This window comes from Ochotona curzoniae, unplaced genomic scaffold (genome assembly GCF_017591425.1).
Source record: "Ochotona curzoniae isolate NIBS_2020 unplaced genomic scaffold, NIBS_Ocur_1.0 contig_1014, whole genome shotgun sequence".
Classification (NCBI taxonomy): domain Eukaryota; kingdom Metazoa; phylum Chordata; class Mammalia; order Lagomorpha; family Ochotonidae; genus Ochotona; species Ochotona curzoniae.
Genome location: NW_024464920.1, coordinates 41,215,053 through 41,234,737, shown reverse-complemented (window position 1 = coordinate 41,234,737; position 19,685 = coordinate 41,215,053). Strand labels below are relative to the sequence as shown.

General features: G+C 47.8%; 1 protein-coding gene across 3 annotated transcripts in view; it reads left to right on the top strand.

The window, feature by feature from the left end:
• Positions 1-9,208: 9,208 nt before the first annotated feature.
• APPL2 (adaptor protein, phosphotyrosine interacting with PH domain and leucine zipper 2) overlaps positions 9,209-19,685 on the top strand; it is a 42,861-nt gene continuing 32,384 nt past the window's right edge. For all 3 annotated transcript variants that reach the window (XM_040984831.1, XM_040984821.1, XM_040984840.1), the window contains exons 1-2: positions 9,209-9,430; positions 16,442-16,540. In XM_040984831.1, the coding sequence (XP_040840765.1) occupies positions 9,377-9,430; positions 16,442-16,540 (153 nt within the window). In that variant the 5' untranslated portion in view covers positions 9,209-9,376. The remainder of the gene's footprint in view (positions 9,431-16,441; positions 16,541-19,685) is intronic.

Genomic DNA, 19,685 nt, shown 5'->3' with positions numbered 1-19,685 from the left:
ACTGTTGAACAATTCTGGTCTTCTCTCTAGTTAGCCTTGGCTGAGCAATTGAGCCAAGTACATGGCAAAGGAGATGCTTGTAGTTTTGATGACCAGATACTGGATGCTTCACTTATCAAGTTTGCTTATCACACAAGGAATGACAGCTCAAGTTCTGAGAGAATCCATTAGACAAGGGAGAGAGATGGAGAACAGCAGTCGATCGCAGAGAAAGGGCCTGCGAGGGAATTCGGTGAGCTGGCACAGGAGCTGGGGCAAGAGCCAACGGACTGACTTCACCTTCCCAGCATCCGTCTCTTGGTACCTGAGAAGAGAGCAGAGAAAGGGAATCCTCGGCAGAAAGCAGAAGCAGAGAACAAGTCTTCAAATATGTATGACTGGATTCAATTACCTTGTGGGAAGGCACAGTGAAAAAGGAGAGGAAATGAAATGACATTTACAGAAAGGCTGCTAGAAACTACAGTCTTAGCAGAAAGGGACTCTGCCCGTCTTGTTCACCAGTGCATAAACACCCAGCTCGTAATATATGCTGAAGGATATAATGTATGTCTCAGTACAGACTGTTTAAAGATTCAATGAGTGAATGAATACTAACAACATTTTGTCCCCATGATCTGAGAGGTTTGCAAGCCAAGGTCTTGTTTTAGTGGCGCTAACAGGGTTGCATTAGATTGAATCATGACAGGTTCCTGGTAGCTTTATTAGAGACCACAGAGATATAAGCAGACATAGCTACTTCCTGTCGCTCACCACATGATGCTCTGTACCCTCTCAAGATTCTGTCGCAGGAGCATCAGCACTAATGAGCCAATGTACGCCTCTCTCCTTTAAAAAGTGAGGCTACCTCAAGCATTTCATTATAGTACCAAAAAGCTAATACCAAAAAATCTACCTCTGTGTAACAGGCATTGTTTCACTGTTTCACTCCATTTACAAATACCGTATCCTGTTATTTGATAGGCATTGTATTGGACACTGAGGAGTCAGAAAGAGTAAGACTAAGTCCCTGCCCTCCAGGAGCTTGGGCTTTTATTGGTGATGACAACATAGTAGATGGTGACCGTGGGTTGTATCAAGGGCAGAGAAACCAAGTAGCAGAGCATCTTGGTCTTCCTGGAGGAGTCCAGCCAGTGGGAGAGTGAATAGAGAAAAAGGAGAGAGGAGCCGAGGACTAAGCATGAAGGTCTGTATTTTCTGTGAAGCATACTATGCGCCAGCTTCATGGGATGTAGCCACACCAGCGTGAGGGACCTCCAAAGGCCTCCCTGCTGGTGTAATGTGCTGTTGCTGGTGGTCTTGGAATTCATAATACTCACATCTTTGACTTTATGGGTTTTCCTGCTTTTAAAAAATATTTATTTTTCTTGGACAGGCAGATATACAGAGAGAAGGAGGGACAGAGAAAGATCTTCCACCTGTTGTTTCATTTGTCAAATGATCACAATGGCTTAAGTTAAGCTGATCTGAAGCCAGGAACTTTTTCCAAGTCTCCCACATTGGTGCAGGGTCCCAAGGCTTTAGACCATCCTCTGCTGCTTCCCCAGGCCACAGGCAGGGAGCTGGATTGGAGGAGGAGTAACTTGTATATGAACCAGCATCCACATGCGCTGGTGCCTACAGGCCTGGAGGATTAACCAGTTGAGCCATCGTGCTGGCCCCTTGACTTTGTGTTTTATAAGTCTAGCAGGGCAATGACACACATGCAAGAACAGAGGAGCTGTGTATACTACACGTCTATATGGTCTTACCATTTCCCCACAGAATGCTGATTGATCTACTACATATAGCGGTTTAGTGAGCATATCACAGAAGCTGCCATTGGTCATAATGCCACTTTTCATTAGTCACAATAGAATGTGTGCATGTCAAAAAATGAAATAAAATAACTGTTACTTTTGTGCATCACTTCCATTGTTGTGGGAAGAACGAATGGCAGGAGAACGCGATTGTGTGACTTCAGTGATTCTGCATGTGAATGCAGTGCTACTGTATTTTCATATGAAACCGGCACTGCACTGTGTAAAGACAAACAGTACATTTCATGCTAATAATTTATAATTTGAATTGTTCCCTACTCAGAACAACACTCAGTATAAATCAAAGCCCCATACCAAGTTGAGAGAGAAAGTTTGACAAAAAGGGAAAAGCCTCATGATTTAGTGCATCTTTAGGCACTTAAGTCCCCTTTTCTTTCTGAACATTTTGCACAGGGTACCACAAATTATTTAGCTGGTTTTAGTTGGAGAGCCATGAAAAAACCTTCAGCAGGAAAGAGACACGACCACACTGTCACTTTGGAAGAATAAAAGTTGCAAGCTGAAAAATAGGGAGATATAACAAGAAGCAAGAGGGCAAATTGTGGGGCACAGCACTGGCCCCAAACTGTGAGGTCCAAGCTGGGACACAGGCTGCGGGGAAGGGACGTGTGAGGAGTCAGGAAGCAGAGTACTAGCAAATCAGTGCTAGCAGCGGTAAGCTGGAGAGGGCTCCCAGGGTTTCTGGACTCAGCTACCAGGCAGTGCGCCTTTCCTTGTGATGCAGAGTAGGAGGGAGAGAGCTTGCAGGGGAGGAAGAGGCTGCTGAAGGTAAAGGCTGCTCTGGGGAGACTTGCTATGCTTGTGTCTGTCCAGTTCCCCTATCCATCCCCCTTCTGGTAACATATACCACCTCCTCTGGTCTCAGGGAACTTGGTGGTGTGCATGCACACACACAGCTGAGCCAGTGGTCCAAAGCACGGGCAGATCCATGTCTAAAGTCAGAGTAACTGGAGTCCCTTTCTAGAGTAGAAGCTGGGAGGTGTCCTTTTTCTCTCTCACCCTAGAAGCAAGTCTGCAGCTGTCTGAAGACATGGTTCTAGCAGCTCTGAGACTCGGGTCTGAGAGAATGAACGCATCACATGCAGAGAGGAGTGTTTGGATGAGCCGTGGAGAGAGCCCCAAAGGACAAACACTCCTATTCCCAGTTCTTGGCTTGACCTACACAACCCAGGAGAGCTAGCCCTCCCTACCCAACTCTCTTGCTTTCCTAGGCTAGTTGGAGTTGGGCTTCTGCCATAGGCTGTGGAAAGAATCCTAACTGACATAGACATACAGGTGGTGACATGGAAAGAGCAAGTGATATGGGTGATGACACGCTCATATCAAGCAGAAACAAACTGTGGCTCAAAAAGATTAAGCAATTTGCCTAAAGTCTCCCAGCAGGAAAATGGAGATGCCCAGTACAAGTGTCACGCCAAAGCCAGTGATCTTCCAGTGGTACCACACTGTGTCCTCCTCCTCTGTGAACTAATCATAGCACTCTTCTTGACGAAGCCAGGCCTTCACATTCAGGGATATTCATGCTGCTACTCTTCCGGGATTTTGCTTTACTAGCCATATTATATGAGGGCCAGACCATGAGTTCTCTGAGCTCCCAAATTCCAACAAGTCCTACTTCCAAAGTCACTGGGAGCAAAGGGCTCATTGCTAATTGTGAAGAAGTTGGAAGTAAGTGACCCTATGACTGAAACATTATTTTCCTGAACTTTGTCTTGTTTTACGAGTTCAAGCGAAAAGTAAAATCTGAATTCCCAGTGAGAGACCGAAGTGGTAACAAATGGAGGCCAGAGGGCCCGGCGCGGTGGCGCAAGTGGTTAAAGGTCCTCGCCTTGCACGCCCGGGATCCCATATGGGCGCCGGTTCTAATCCCGGCAGCCCCGCTTCCCTTCCAGCTCCCTGCCTGTGGCCTGGGAAAGCAGTCGAGGACAGCCCAAAGCTTTGGGACCCTGCACCCACGTGGGAGACCCAGAAGAGGCTCCTAGCTTCGGATCGGCATAGTATCGGCCCGTTGCGCTCACTTGGGGAGTGAATCATCGGATGGAAGATCTTCCTCTCTGTCTCTCCTCTCTGTATATCCGCCTTTCCAATGAAAAAATAATAAAAATAAATCTTTAAAAAAAAAAAAAAACAACAACAAAAAAAAACAAATGGAGGCCAGAGCTTCGTAACAGCCCTGCCTGACCTGTTCTTCTGCTTTATGATTTTACTGTCTTTTTTTAAATTCCCTTCCATCCCATTAACCTAAATACAGTCTAAAAAGAATCTTTGATGATGAACTCATTTTATGGCATTGAGACAGAGACCATTGTCTCAATGGCTATTCCTTCCTTTTATTTGTTACTTTTTATTAAGGCATAATTCACACAATGAAATTCAATATTTACTTAAAATTACATTCACAATGGTCTCTGGTAGGGCCAAGTTGAAGCCAGGACCTAGGAAGTCAATCTGGGTCTCCCATGAATGGCAGGGACCCAACTACCCACCACTGCTCCTACATGAACAGGAAGTACACGAGCCTAAGTATTCCAATGTGACACACAGACATCTTAACCAGGGACTAAGCCAGTGGTGTAAGGACCCACCCCAAATTCATAATTTTGAAGTATACGACTGCATGTCCTCTACGATATTCACTAAATTGTGTAACTCCTACTACTAATTCCAGAACATTCCATCACCCATGACAAACAACCCATTCCTGTTAGCAACTGCTCCCAATTCCCTTCTCCCTCCAGCTCCTAACAACGACTGTTCTACTTTCTGTCTTTATGGATTTGCTAATCCTGGATTAGTCCCAAAGCTGGAGTCACAAACTTGCCCTCTTACGTTTAGTTTCTTTCCTTTGGCTTCTAAGGTTCAACCACATTCTTTTCACTGTCAAACAAGATTTCATTGTTTGGCCATATCACAATGTCACCTTTTGTTTGTCTGTTAGTTCCCGGACAATGGGCTGCTTCTCACCTTCAGGCTGCCATCAATAGTGCTCCTACGGACACTGGTGTGCAAGTCTGTGAGTGAACAGATGCTTTCCATTCTCTTGGGAAGACACTTAGGGGGATTTATTTAGTCAGATGGCAACTGCATATTTAAATTTTTGAGGAGCTGTTCGTTTTTCACAGGGACTACATCATTTTATGTTCTTACCATGTTTTAGAATGTTTTAGAATAACTCATGGCTCTCAAATGAGCATACAAAATATGGAAAAGGGTCAACTTTCCAGCTTCCTGTATGGCTACGTGTGGTCATATGATAAGTTCTGGTTTCATGAGATGTATAATAAGTTCTGGTTGTGGCTGGTATTGTAGTGCTCCTGGTTAAGCTACTGCCTGCAATGCCAGCCTCCCATATGTGAGTCCCACCTATTCCACTTCTGATCTAGCTCCCTGCTAATGTGAGTGGGGAAGCAGAGGAAGATGGGCCAGGAGCTCGTGGCCCTGCATTCACATGGGGACCTGGATGAAGCTCCTGACTCCCAGATTCAGCCTGGCCCAACCCTGGCTGTTGTAGCCATTTGGAGAAGTAAATCAGATGGAATATGTGCCTGTCTCTCCGTTTCTCGCTCTCTAACTGCCTTTCAAATAAATACATAGATCTTAAACAAATAAATAAGTTCTGGTACATGGGATGGGATGTGAGCAGAAGTTGTGCATGCTGCTTCTGGTAGAAATGGGTCCTTCTCTGTGGCTTTCAGCTTTCTGTTGGTTGGAATGCTAGCTTAATGATTAGATGGCCAGCAGCTGTCTTGTGTCACACAGTGACTTTGTGAAGAGAAACCAGCCCACAGGATAGAAAGAATCTGTGACCAATACCAGAGCCTTGCTAACCCTGGACTCATTACCTCCAAATTCCTGAACAGGACAGAAAAGTAAACTGCTATCAGGTGTCAGATGCCACTTTTTTTTCTTATTAGACACAGCAAAATGTGATCCTAACAGACACAATCCAGAATATCTTAATAAAATCTCAGGAATTCCTAGATTATAAGCTATTCTTAACACAAAATTTTACGTTATTTATGAAATACCAAGTACTAACATGAATATTCAGGTACTAAGAAATGCCAGTGAACATTATTTGTGGCCTTTGAATTAGAGTTAATGGCAGTATTAACTTCTTCCAGCAAGGTAGGATTCCATGGATTCTTGTATTGAAATTGCCATTGTCAGAGGCATTTTTCTTTGAAGCTTTCTTTCCTGAAGCATCGTTCAAAACGCTTTACATTAAATAGACCACAGAGACATAATCACTAACATTGATTTCACTCATACTTACAATGATTCACAGACACATCAACATGGCAAGCAAGACCACAAGCAAGACCAACTGGTTGATGATAGCCACTGTCCTTCCTGCCCCCACGCCCCGACCTGGTTCCCAGAAATGCCAGCCTTTACCTGTGATTGCTCTGTCATGGCTCCCTTGCATCCTGTGTGCCACCCCTTACGGGAACACTCAACTCCTTAATTACCTGCCATCATTAGGTGGGGCTTTCTTAAAGGCCGGAAGCCCAAGTCTCTTACATTACTGAATTTCCAGTGCCTTAACTCCATGCTTGGGGGCCCAGCACGGTGGCTTGGTGGCTGAAGTACTTGCCTTGGAGGCGCCGGGATCCCATATGGGCACTGGTTCTGATCCCGGCAGCTCCACTTCCCATCCAGTTCCCTGCTTGTGGCCTGGGAAAGCAGTCCAGGATGGTCCAACACCTTGGGTCCTGCACCCACATGGGAGACCTGGAGGAAGTTCCTGGTTCCTGGCTTCGGATCAGGACAGCACCGGCTGTTGCGGTCACTTGGGGAGTGAATCATTGGACGGAAGATCTTCCTCTCTGTCTTTCCTGCTCTCTGTATATCTGACTTTGTAATAAAAATAAAATAAATCTTTAAAAAAATGCTTGGAAGAGAGTACATGCTTCATTGATGAAGCTGAAGGTCACTGACCACAGAAGTGAAGTTTGGACAGAGATTCAAAAATTTGTTAGAGGCTCATGGGGAAAGTGCCGGAGTCCAGCTCCAGCTGAGTTCAGAACTCGAGAAGGGTGAGTGGATGAGACTGACAGCATCTCACAGCATTCTGGTGTCAAATGAAAGCAGAGTGCTCATGAAGACATTTCTGAAATTCTGGAGTGCTAATCATGGGTGAGTTATAATTACATTATGTTTTCATAAGTATTCATTAAGCAGCAAACAGTTGCTAGGTAATGTCCTAGGCACTATCATTACAGAAGCAAATAAGTTCCTGCTCACTCCAGGTAGAAGGTTGGGGGGGGGGGTTGGCAATGAGAGGTGCTGTTCTAGAACAACCTAGACAAGTACTATGGAAGCATACTGAAGGAAAAGAGGACATACTGTCCTCGGTTGGGGTGCGTGGGGAAGGAGGAAATGAAGTCTTCACTAAAAGTCACATTAATTAATTTGAAGGTAATGGTTTGGCCAGAAGAGGAAGCAGAAGAAGGGGCACTACCAGTAAAGAACCTTGCCTACCCCAGCCCCACGGGACAGCATCTCCTCCAAGTGGGTCACCTGAGCCAGAGGACCCTTGGCGGTTGTGCCCCCACTCTGCTCTCTTTCAAACCCCCGGATTTTCTCAGACCTGGCCCTCGCCTGGGTACATCTTGATGGCTTCCTATGCCCTTCCCCCAGTAGTCTTCAATGAGCCAAAGATTGCAGGACCACAGGGTTCCCCATGACCTTACCCCACCCTCTCTACCTCTCTCCCCAGATGCCATGACTGCCCCACACAGTCCACCTCCATATCTCTCACATCACTGACCTCTCTGCTGCCCAGAAATTTTAGCTGCTATTAAGGGGATGTCCAAGATCTTTCCTCACAACAATTTTAAGAGTTCCAGATGAAATTGTTAACAATTACTTCTCTGTAAGGCGGGAATAAGAAGGGATAGCTCCTATTCACTGATTCACTTCCTATATGCCTCCAAAGCCACGGCTAGGCTAGGACTGAAGCTGGCATGTGGGAGCACAATTCCGGTCTCCCATGTGGGTGGCAGGAATCCAATTCCTTGGGCCACACTCTTGCCTCCTAAGGTCTGCACTGCAGGAAGCTGGAGCCAGGACCCAAAGCCAGATCCTCCAGTGTGGGCCCCTGGAGCCTTTCACCACCTGCCTAAACTCCCTCTCCCTGAGCCGTTATTCCCACACTGAATTTTTTTTTTTTCCTTCAGCCTTCAGTCTCAGGATTCCTTCTCCACCTGAGGGCCTGACACAGGAAACCAACCCTCTTAACAGGTGTCTCAGCCCTTTTGAGGGTTCATATCTCCTCTTAACATTTATTCACGTTAAAACATATGCATTTGTTTTCCTTAGTGTAATCACATTGTCCCACTACTCTTGACAATCAGGGAAACGGAAGTGTGGGAGACACTACCTTGAAGAACAGGATCTTGGGAAAGAGTCTGGAAGGTTAACAGCAATGGGAAGTGAACGTAACTGAATTGTACTTGGTAGGAAATACAGGAAAATGGAGAACTTTGGTGATTATGGTTCCCCTGAAGTGAAGGAAAATACATGGTGGAGAAGTGAGGCAGGTGGGAGCCGTAAAATGTCTCACGATGGACTGGCACCGAGTTATCCAGAATCCTGCAAGAAAGACCATCAGAATTCCTTGCTCTGACAGGAAGCATTGTCTGTTTCCACCTGCCATGCTTCCCCCCCGCTTCCCTTCCTCCATCTGTTATTCCGGCTTTCACTGACCTCATCAAATCATGAAGCCCTTTGCGGTCCCACTTCCTCATCTTCGAGGACAACACTGAACAGGATCATCCTTTGCAATTCCAGAAACGCAGTTACGAAATTCCTCCAAATGACAGACTAGAACATACCAGAAGGATAAGCCCTAATTATATTGCCTAAACAAATGGCTGTGACCCCCAAAATGATTATTTTTGAGTATTACAGAGGATAATTTTTTTTTTTTTAAGTAGGCTTTGGTGACCTCTCTGCTCTCAGAGCTGTTTCGGTAGCACTAAGATTTTTTTTTTTTTAGCATTAAGATTTTTATCGCTACAAAGTAGTGTGCCAACAGTAGGACTATCTTGGTTAAAGTGGCGAGAGTAACAGCCGCAAAATCTGTTCGTTCCTAAGTCCTTCCACTCAACAGGCTCTGGGAGCAGCCGCAAGTAGATAACGCCGGATCTTTTCTTCCTAGAGTTTCCTACCTTGGCTTTTCACTCAGACTACCAGCTGACTTGCATAACTGCAGCCCCAACACCTCAGGAATGCCCTCCGCGAGGCTTCGCGCGTGGGTGGAAGCGGGGCAGCCACACTTCCGGCGAGCCTGCCGGATCCCGCCACACTTCCGGTGTCCCGGTGGTGCACTCGCCACACATCCTGTTGATCCGGCCGGCCGGGGGCTGGGCTGGGCTGGGAGGCGGACGGGCTGGCAGCGGCGGCGGCCAGCACTGGGCAGGCGTGGAGGCGTGGGCGCGCGCGTGGCCACCTCGGGCACGGAGCGTCCGCCGCGTCGCCTGAGTCCTGCACACCCTCGGCCGCCGCGCCTCCCGCCTTGCGTCCTCCCGTCCGGCCCTCGGCCCAGCCGCGCCATGCCCGCCGTGGACAAGCTCCTGCTGGAGGAGGCGTTGCAGGACAGCCCTCAGGTACGCCCGCGGAGGAAGGCGGACGGGCATCGTGACCCCCTTCCCACAAGTCAGCTGAAACTGAGCTGTGGGGTCACAAGTCCAGCTCCATCCCTTAGGGCGCCTGAGCGGGTGGCACCCTTCGTTTGGTCCGCTGCAGGACAGGGGTGTAAGCCTTGTCAAGGAATCCGGGTGAAGTTGGCGGCGGCGTCTGGTCTAGATTTAGAGATCTTGGGGCTGCTGTGTTGCTTAGGTCAGGAGACCGGGTGGATTCAGGGCCCAGCGATCCCAGGCCTCCCTTTGGCGCTGGCGTGCCACTTGCCAAGAGGAGATTGCGCTGCTTGTCCCATTTATCGCGTTCTTGTTGGCAACAGCGGAACGCCCATGGGTCCTAATTCCGAGCCTGTCCTCGGATCTTTGGTTTCTTTCACATGTCCGTCCCCTGTCCCCCAGCCTCTGATCTGTCCTCCTGTCTTTGCAAACGTGGGTTATTGAATTATCATCTCTGCCTTTACTTTCTAGCGACTGAGGACAACTCCCAGCACAGTAGGGCCCTTTCGCCCTGGCAGGTCGCCCCTGACCTGTTGGGTTCGGGTGCCTTTAGCTCTGGAGTGGATCGGGCTTCCTAGGGTCAGCGGCAGATGCCCTTGCCTCCTCCACCTGCAGAGGTGGCCCTGCCCTTGGCCCGCTGGTCCTCAGAGGGGATGGAGAGCAGCTGTGATCTTTGTTTCTTTTTGCAGGTCTATATCCACTAAACTGCCCGACTTCTCCAAGGCCTGCTTTGTGGGACGCTGATGGACTAAATAAAAGCTAGGGCATAGGTGTTTTACTCACCTATACCTATTCTACGGGGTCTGGACATTATAGAATGAAGGGTTTTTTTTTTAAATATTTATTTGAAAGGTGGAGGTACAGAGAGGGAGAGCTGCAAGGGGGGGGGGGCGGTCTTCCATCTGCTGGTTCACTCCCTAAATGGCTGCAACTTCCAGGGCTGGGCCAGGCCGAAGCCAGAACCCAGGAGCTTCCTTCTGGTCTCCCACATGAATGCAGGGCCTCAAAAACTTTTTCTGCTTTCGCAGGCCATCAGCAGGGAGTTGGATTGGAAGTGGAGCAGTTAAGGATGCAAACCAGTGACCATATAGGATGCTGGCAACGCCAGTGGCAGCTTTACCTGCTCTGCCACAATGCCAGCCCCCAAATAAAGTTTCTAACAGTCGCTGTGAAGGAGGGTTGTGTTGGCTCTGTAGTTGGGGCATTACTGAGGTGCGCAGAAATACTGTTTTCCTCACCAGACGTGGTGATGGCTGGACCAGGTAAGAGAGATTGCCACATTGGCTTTACTTGGAGGCTCCCATGGGTGCATCTATGCCTGGAGGATTTACTCTGCCATGAGGACGTGAGCGGTCTGTCCTGGGTTGTGTGTTCTAACTCAGAGACTCAGGTTCAAACTCCATTCCTGAAACTTCTTGCAAGGTTGAGACAGGTCCCCAGACCCCCATGCTGTGGCTGGCCCAGGTCTCTCAGAATTCTGTCAGCACGGGTGATCCTGAAGGTGCTGTGGAAGCCAAGATAGTCCACCCTGCCCACTTAGGGATAGCTTTGAGCTTGGCCTTCATGACTCCGTGGGCATTGTCATGTCTCTTTGTCATATTCCTTTTTTGTGTAAGGGACTGCCTTTGCCCTTGCTCTTGACCCTTGACCATCCCCTGCGGGCATGCTTGATATGGCTGTTGAGTGGAGCATAAGCTCTCATATTAAGATTCTCACTGCTCCTCCCAGCCTGGCCCCGGCCTGGAGCAGCTTGGCTCCCAAGCAGGTTCCTAGACTCGGAGCTGGAAGGAATGCTGTGCTGCGCCTTCATTTTCTGTGGGAAGAATTAAAACAACCAGTGCCTGGGCCTGTGGATTTTATGTGCCAGGTGCTGTTTCAAATGCCTGACATAGATCAGCTCCAAGCCGTGTTTCTACAGTTAGTTCTCTGAAAATGAGTCAGGCGTCCGCGTGTTTGGAAGCCAAGCTGACTGCCAGAAGCAGGGTACCGCTCAGGTTCGGCGGAGGACCTCACACTTTGTTTGCCTGCTGTGCATGACCTAAAAGGTTTTACCCAGAGGGAAAGATCCAGAAGCCCATGAGTCGTTCGTTGCTTTGGCTTTCTGTAGGGTAGCTGTGAGGGTGGCTTCAGCCACCTGCTTGCCCAGGACTGATGAAATGAACACAAAAGCTTTTGTCTTAGCCCTGAGTGACCCAAGAAGGGCTGAATGGCAGTTGACTGACCTTCGACACATCTATTCATTTCCTCCTTGTTAGCTTGCAGGGCTGCACCCTGGGTTGTAAGACTAGACTTTGGGCGTACTCTCAGTTTACTTCTGCCTCGCCCTGGCATGAGGGAGCCGTGGTGTTTTGGGGATTGGGATATTTGCCTTCCATGGCTATTGGGGAGTTTCTGCCTGCCCCAGCTGGGGGAACGTGATGCAAAGCAAGGGCCAGGCCTCTCCTGCTGGTGCTCATTCGTTTCTGGAGAAAGATCAGTGCAGAGCTGTCCCGGCACACGGCAAACGCGGGTGTGATGGGAACACGAGTGGAGAGCCAAGCTGCCGCAGTCCTGCTTCTTCAGGGCTTGTTCTGTTCTCCAGCCCGTAGCACGCGTCAGAGATAAGGCAAAGATAGAGCACTGTCAGGTGGGTTTTTTTGTTTTGTTTTGTTTTGTTTTTTGAAGGGATTGGGGCTTGTTTTCATTTGTTTCTTTTGCAGAGATCAGAACTGAACCACCAGGCCATGCAAGGAAAGACTTAGTTCTGAGCTGGCACATGGGTCGGCCAGCTGGGAACAGCCCTCGCCCACCAGCCAGGCCCTATGTTTACTCAAGGGAGATGCCACAGACACGACCTGCGTGCTTTCTGCATTCCACCCATCAGGGGCAAGGGTTTTGCTCCAGTGTTCTTGTTTATAATGCACTTTTTCTCAGTACATTGATTCCACCAAGACATTTCTACGCTACTCCAAACTATGGGCTCAAGAGCTTTGCTTGTTTGTTGTTGTTGTTGTTGATTATTTTTGAGACACAGAGAGCCTAAGTACCCACAATCGCCAGGACTGGCCTGGGGCTGGAACACGGAGTGGAACACAAGGTCTCCCCTGTGGGTGGAAAGGGTTCAAGTCCTTGAGCCGTCTCCCCTACGGCCTCTTGGGATGTGCTTTGGTGGAACTCAAGCCAGAACCGGGACTTGAACCCAAGCACTCCACCGCAGGCTGCAGGTGTCTTAAAGGCCAGACTAGCCACCCACCCCCTGAGAAGAACCTTGCTTTTAACTTAAAAATGTTTTTCAGTCCTCAGTGCCATCACAAATATCTCAGATAGATTAGGTAACACCCAGCTTGTTTAAGGCGAAGGGATGATATGGAGCTGCAGCCATATCCACGGGGTTTGGTGTTTGGGTTTTCTGGCCCCTCAGACTCTTGAGGGTGTTAAGATGGGAGAGAAGTGATGGAATCCCAGTTCTAAATCTGCCACTCTTCCCTTTAGCAGGTCACTGTCTCACTGAGCTCGTGTGCAGATGTGTGTAAAATTAGGCTTGAAACAGCAGCTTAGTGCATTGAGTTGCTGTGAGAACTCAATAGCGTATATAGGACATCTAGATCACTGTGTGTCACTATCTGTACGTGGCTTCCTAAGGGAGACACAGCAGGGTGTTTTTTGCCTGGTCCTGGTCTCGTTCCTTCCAGGCGTCCAGAAGGTGACTGTTGTTTTAGACATAGTTTTGAGTACATGTGGCTGAGAAGAGACAAACGGTACTTCAGGGTCCAGGTATATGTATATACCTGTCTTTTTACAGTGGTGTTCACTGTCAAGTTCAGTTAGGAAAGGAAGACAGGAGTCTGCTTGCCAGTCCTGAAATGCGTCCCAGTCGCATACCCAAAGCGCAAAGCAAAGCAGAAAGCAAGCACTGGTGATGAAGTTCTCCATCCATCACCCTACATGAGAGCACTGCAGTGGGATGACCAAAAAGAAGCCTGCCCCTCTCCATCCTCCAGCAGGACTGGAGGGACCTGCCCTACCCTTGACAGATGCAGCCTCCTGCGGTGGGGGAAGTGGGACAGGTGGCAGTGTTCTGGGCTCCTGTCACAGCCCTGCTGCTTTCAGCAATGGGAGGTTGAACACGTTTCTTTACCCTGATGAACCTCAGTTTCATCATCTGTAAAATGGGGTCAGTGCACTCCTGGTTTCTACGCCATAAAGCTGTGGGAAGGCGTGACATGACAGAGCCCAGCGCCCAGCACAGGGTCTGGCACATAGCAGTGCAGTGCAGTGGTGGCTTTCGTTTCCATTCTACCCTCTTTGTGGAGGTCCTGTGTACAAAGCCTCTCTCTTCATCTTCCTTCTCGTCTCTCGTGCTATTTCATTCCAAGGAGTGCTAAAAGCAGTAAATAGGGATTAGCTTGCTGGATATCAGTAATGCTTCTTTAAGAGTGAACCAGCTGCAGTCTGCTTGTGTTACTGCTTATTTCCCTAGACACATTAGTAAGAACCCTGACCTGTCCCAGAGTTAGAGTGCCAGGTGCCAGGAAAGCAGGAAGGTCTGCAAGGAGCCCGTGGGTTGGTGCCTGTCTGTGTTTCACGCCTGGTGACAGTGGCTCAATGATTTTTAAAAAAGAACCTTAACTCTTAGATGACATTTTTGGTAAAATATTTATTTTTACTTTTGAAAGGCAGAGTTAGAAGGATAGACTGAGAAAGAGCATCCATCCGCTGGTTCCTTCCCCATATGGGCACAAAAGCCCACACAGGTCCAGACTGATGCCAGGAGCTGGAGCCAGGTCCCATGGGGGCAGTAGCTCAAGCTTTGAAGCATTCCACTACTTCTCAGGCACATAAATAGGGAGCTGGATTGGAAGTAGAGCAGCTGGGATTGGAACTGGCATCCATGTGGAATACCAGCATTGTATGCTGTGGCTTAACACACTGTGCCATCATGCCATCCCCTGGATGGCATTTGTAGGTAATTGTGTGGGAAACTGTTGCTATAGTGTTAAAATGAAATCATGTATTTGAAACACTTAGGACCCGGCACATTGAGGGAACCTCCCAACTTCATGGAAAAATGTAGTTGAAAAATAGCATTTATTTTGGCGCAAGAAAAAAAAGTGGAATCCATGTATAGATATTTCATTGTATACATTTTCATGAACTTTTAAAGAAAGATTTATTTATTTTTATTGGAAAGGCAGATTTACAAGGGGAAGGAAAAACAAAGAGAAAGATCTTCCATCGACTGATCCACTTCCCAAGAGGTTGTAACAGCCGGAGATGAGCTGATCTTAAGCCAGCTGCAAGGAGCTTCTTTTGTGTTTCCCATGTGGATACAGGGTCTCAAGGCTTTGGGCCATCCTCCACTGTTTTCCCAAGCCACAAGCAGGGAGCTGGATGGGAAGTGGAGCAGCCGGGACATGAACTGGTACCCATATGGGATCCTGACGTGCCTTTATTATGTATATACAAAATGTGCCTCTTTCACTGTCTCTGTGTCAGGCAGTGATAGGTACTTTGCAGGTGGTTCTTACATTGCTAATTCTAGAGATCAGTATCAGAGCCTCAATTTGGGTGTCCCAGGTTAAGAACTCATGTTTCAGTTTCTGTATTCATTGTGCTGTGATTCTGCTGTTGGTAGGAAGTACCATTGGACAGCATCCATCCATTGCTGTGGGGGCAGGTGGTTTGGTCTAGAGGTCCTAGGCCAGTCTATTCAGCACACACTACTGTTGGGGGATCCCGGGCCTGTGGAGGGAAGTGAGGATTCCAGTGCCGTCATTCCAGAGGGCACTCTGGGGAAAGCACAGACCCAGCTCCTCATGCAGACCTGCAGTGGCTCAGGCCCCTGCGGGCAGGGCAGGGTAGGGCATGGAACAGCGCCAGCCATTTATCTGACATGACAAAATAGAAGGAATTTGAAATTTGTTTGCAAGGCTGTAATTAACGAGTCATCCTTTGTGAAGTGTTTTTTCTCTTGCCTCATTACAGGCATCTCTGTAATTAACTCGGCATTCTTTGCCTGATGGATTACATTTTGGGGGCTACTGTCAGTGTAGGAGCATAGATTCCCACTGGGCAAGGCATGGTGGTGAAAGACCCTTCCTTGTTTGGGGCATCTGTTGTGGAGCGCCCTGATCCTGGTTCCCTTGAACCTATCGCTGTTCCCTTGGTGCTTGCTGTGTGTCACTGGCTGTGCAGGGCATGGTGGGCAATGCCTGCCTGCTGGTAACCGGGCTCAGCTGCTCTCAGGAGTTCATCCTGAAGCAAGGGGAACTAGTTTTCTTGTTTTGTGCCCAGAGCTGCTGGTGGTGGGCCCAGGGTGTATGGAATTTCCAGGTCTGAGTTTGGTGTAATAAATGCAACAAAAGAAATCTCTAAAGAAAATGGACTTTGAATGTAGCATTCTAAGAGGGAAGAGTGACAACATGTAAGATTTTCCCAATGACAAAACAACCTAAGACTTGGCACTGCTGGGTCTTTGAACAGATATGAGACTCCAAGGCTAGGGACAGGAAGCAGTCTGTATGAGGTCGGCATAAGACCCGGTAGGGTTCTATCAGAAAGGACTGAGCACAAATGGAAATCTGCATAAGCCAAGAGCTTCTTGCAGATCTCCCATGTGGGTGTAGGGTCCCAACGCTTTGGGCCGTGCTCCACTGCTTTCCCAGGACATAAGCAGGGAGCTGGATGGAAAGTGGGGCCACCGGGACGCAAACCAGCACCCATATGGGATCCTGGCATGTGCAAGGCAAGGATTTTAGCCGCCGGACTCCTGTACTGGGTCTGAAAACCTGGCTTTCCATCTCTGTATTTATTATGACCCTGAAGGATTACAAGTTATTACTTAGAGCTCCAGGCACCATCTCGTACTGGTGTCACCATCAGAAGAGGCAGGTGCATTCCTCTCATTTGGGCATGTATGTGTGTGTGTGCCCACCCATGTGCTCATGTATGTTCTGCCCCCTCTGTGACTTTCCCACTTGACCTCCCCCTCTTCTCTTACAGACTCGCTCTCTGCTGAGTGTGTTTGAGGAGGATGCTGGCACCCTCACAGACCACACCAACCAGCTGCTGCAGGCCATGCAGCGCGTCTATGGAGCCCAGGTATGCCGCTGCCCTTCCTGGAACTGCCCCCTAGAGCTTGACAAAGGTGGTCCAGAAAACCGTCACTGGAGGTTCTGTAGTGAAATCTGATTTGGTTGTCTCACTTCCATTCACCCTACGAAACTAAGGATGGTCTGTTATTGGTTAAGTCAGCGGATGATTTCTTATAACCAGAACCAAGAGACAGGGACTGCCTAACAACTCTTGCTGTTTTTAAACATTGACGCCCGAAGGTAAAGCGTGTCCTCTTGCCGGTTACGAGGGAGCAGGTTCGGTGTTGGAAATGTGTTTGTCGCCCTCTCATCCACTGCCGGTCTTAGATGTCAGTGGGAGAACTCAGATGGCTTTCAATTAAAAAGACTTGAGTCAGTTCCGAAACTGTTGGGTGGTTTCTTTGTTTTGAGGAACAAATATCTCTGGCTTGCAAAACTGTGGAAGATAAATTGCTGAGTAGCCTGAGTGAATCTTTTTAAGATCAAGCCATGCCCACATAGGTTATTTTCTAGATGAACATTTGTGAGTTCCTTAAAAGTAAAATCATGTTACACATTAAAATATTCTGACAACTCCCGGTTTTCATAATTGATTCTTTGCTACCCTGGTTCTGTGCTCATCTTTCTCTCTCTTTTTTTAAACTTCTGAGAAATACCACACTCAGCAGTACATTGCCCTTAATAGTCACCCAGAGTAATTGTTGTATATCTGTTAATATTCATTTTTTTATTTCATTCATGTATGGGAGACCCAATCCTGACCATCAGAGAGCTTACATTTGGGCGGGAATCAGAGCAGACAGTGGCTGAAGTGTTGGAAGCATGAACGAGCGGAGAGGAATCGGGCCGGACACCCAGGTGGAGAGTGATTGTGGTTCAGTGAAACTTGTGAATGCTTGTTGACTCCAGTTTCAGGGACTTTTACGTTGATCATTTCCTTTAAATTCCTTGACAAATCTGTGAGGTGGCTACTGCCATCATTACTCTATTATCACCCTCTTTAGTCCTTATAAAGACTTAAGGATTCTGATGAGCAAATTTTCTGAGTTCACCCAGTTAATTCACGGTAGAGCATGGAAGCAAAGCTAGAGACTTTTCAGTACTTTGCTTGGGAAACCAGGGACATTGCCATAGTAACGGAAAACACTAGATGGGCTTCCAAGGCAGTTAGAAGGTGATTGAGCGTGAAGAGGTCAAATAGAGGAGGATGAACAATGAATGATGCCCAGGTCTTTGGTGTGAACAATAGGATGGATCCAGGGGGAACCATGGGAGGGGCTGCCCAACGTGATTCTCTCATGAAACACTAATTTAGAATGGCAGAAAAAAAGATCTTGTTAAATGTATGGTCCAGAGGTGAGTGGCTGACACTGCTGTTAGGAAACCATATGGAATTTTCACATCTCGTGTTTGAGTGCCTGGGGTGGAGTCCCAGATCACCTTCCAATCCAGATTCCTTCTGTTGCAAATCCTGCAGTTTGATAGCACTGATTGATGAGAGCTGGTTTCATTAGTGAAGGAAATTTGGCTGGTTTGTGATTTTGCTTACTTGTTTTGGTAAGATATCCCGAGTTTGGAAACATGAATATTATGTCAGTTTCTTTTTCCACTTTTATTTCTTTACAAGAGATAAATATTAATCTCTTCTGAACCTCTTCTACTGGTTCACCCCCCCAAATGCCTACAGTCGCTGCTACTGGGTTAGACTGAGGCTGGGAGCCAAGGAACTTTAGCTAGGTGTCCCACATTGGTGACAGGACCCCCATCACTTGAGCTGTCGCCTCCTGCTCCAGGGTCTGCACTGGGCTGGCAGGAATCTGGAGTCAGAAACAGAGCCGGTTATTGAGTCCCGTGTGCTCTGATTGGCACCCTGGTGTCTTACCTGGTGTTGTGAGTGGGAGGCTAAATGCCCATCATGTCTATTTAATTTGAAGCCCTGCTCATTTATGTATTGTATTTTTTTGGTGGGAATTTTTTCTTTAAATATTCTATATTTAAAAAGCCTTTTTAAAAAGACTTAGAACTGAACTTGCATGCTTTTCAGTGAGTTGAATGTTTTCACTGAGTTAGTTGTCTTTTATTTAGGGCTTAAAGGCCCCAGGCTTACCAGCCGGTGTCGACCCCACCCAGATTCTGTCATACTGGTCTGTGTCTGTGTCTGCCGAAAGCATTTTCTCCGAGAGTCCAAACGCCCTCTTAATGCATTTTTCTTTTGAGCCAGAAAAGTGCGCTTTGCCAAAAGTGAGTGACGCTTGGATTCCCCAAGCTGTAACCCAGCTTTTACTTCATAGCACATGACCATCACGTGGCCTGTCCTGCTGGCCAGGCCTCTGCCTCCTGCCTGGTTCTGGCGGAAGGGGCTGGTGGACGCTGCTCCCCGCAGTGCCAGCCTCAGCTACAGATTGGCCGGCAGCTGCCCTCGGGTTGGCAGGGTTGGGAGCCGCTGGCTCTTCAGGTTGATTTGAAAGTGTGAGTGTCGTATTTGTTTGAAAAAAATAGTTTGAAAAAGAAGTTTCCTGAGGACTCTTTTCTTTGATCAGTTTGTTTTAAAGATGTCAGTACGCCTTAGTGTTCTCCTTTCCCAAGTGAGATTTGCTTGGATTTATTTCACGTTACTTCATGAATACTTTACACTTAGACATGTTAAGTTAGATTAATAATGTTTTATAATTTCATTTTTAAAAATAGGTGCTACCAAGATGCCGTTTTTCATGGTTACATGTTTAAAATCGGTTTGTGTTGCTGATAAAAGATAAATGCTCATAAAATAGGTAATCAGCCCACATAGTAAATTCTGGATTCTGATCTATGAAGTTTCTTTAAAATCTGTTTTTAGAAAAAAAAAAAAACAAGAAAGACAACAACTGGAGGAAAGTGCAGTGAACAGTTTTGCTGATGTGTCTCGCTTAGAGGAAACTTTTCAGTTCTGTTGGTGGAAACTCCAGAATGAAGCCATAAGCTGAGCTATTTGTGGTATCTTCCAGTAGGGCCCGGAGTTCACATCTGGCCCCTTAGCCTTGGCCGTGGCTTTGCACTCACGCGGTGGGAACCTTGGCCGTGGCTTTGCACTCACGCGGCGGGAGCTGAATGCTCCTTTGTGGGTCTTTGGCCGAAGGAAGCTGTGTGCGTTTGAGGGCAATGACCGAGCAGAG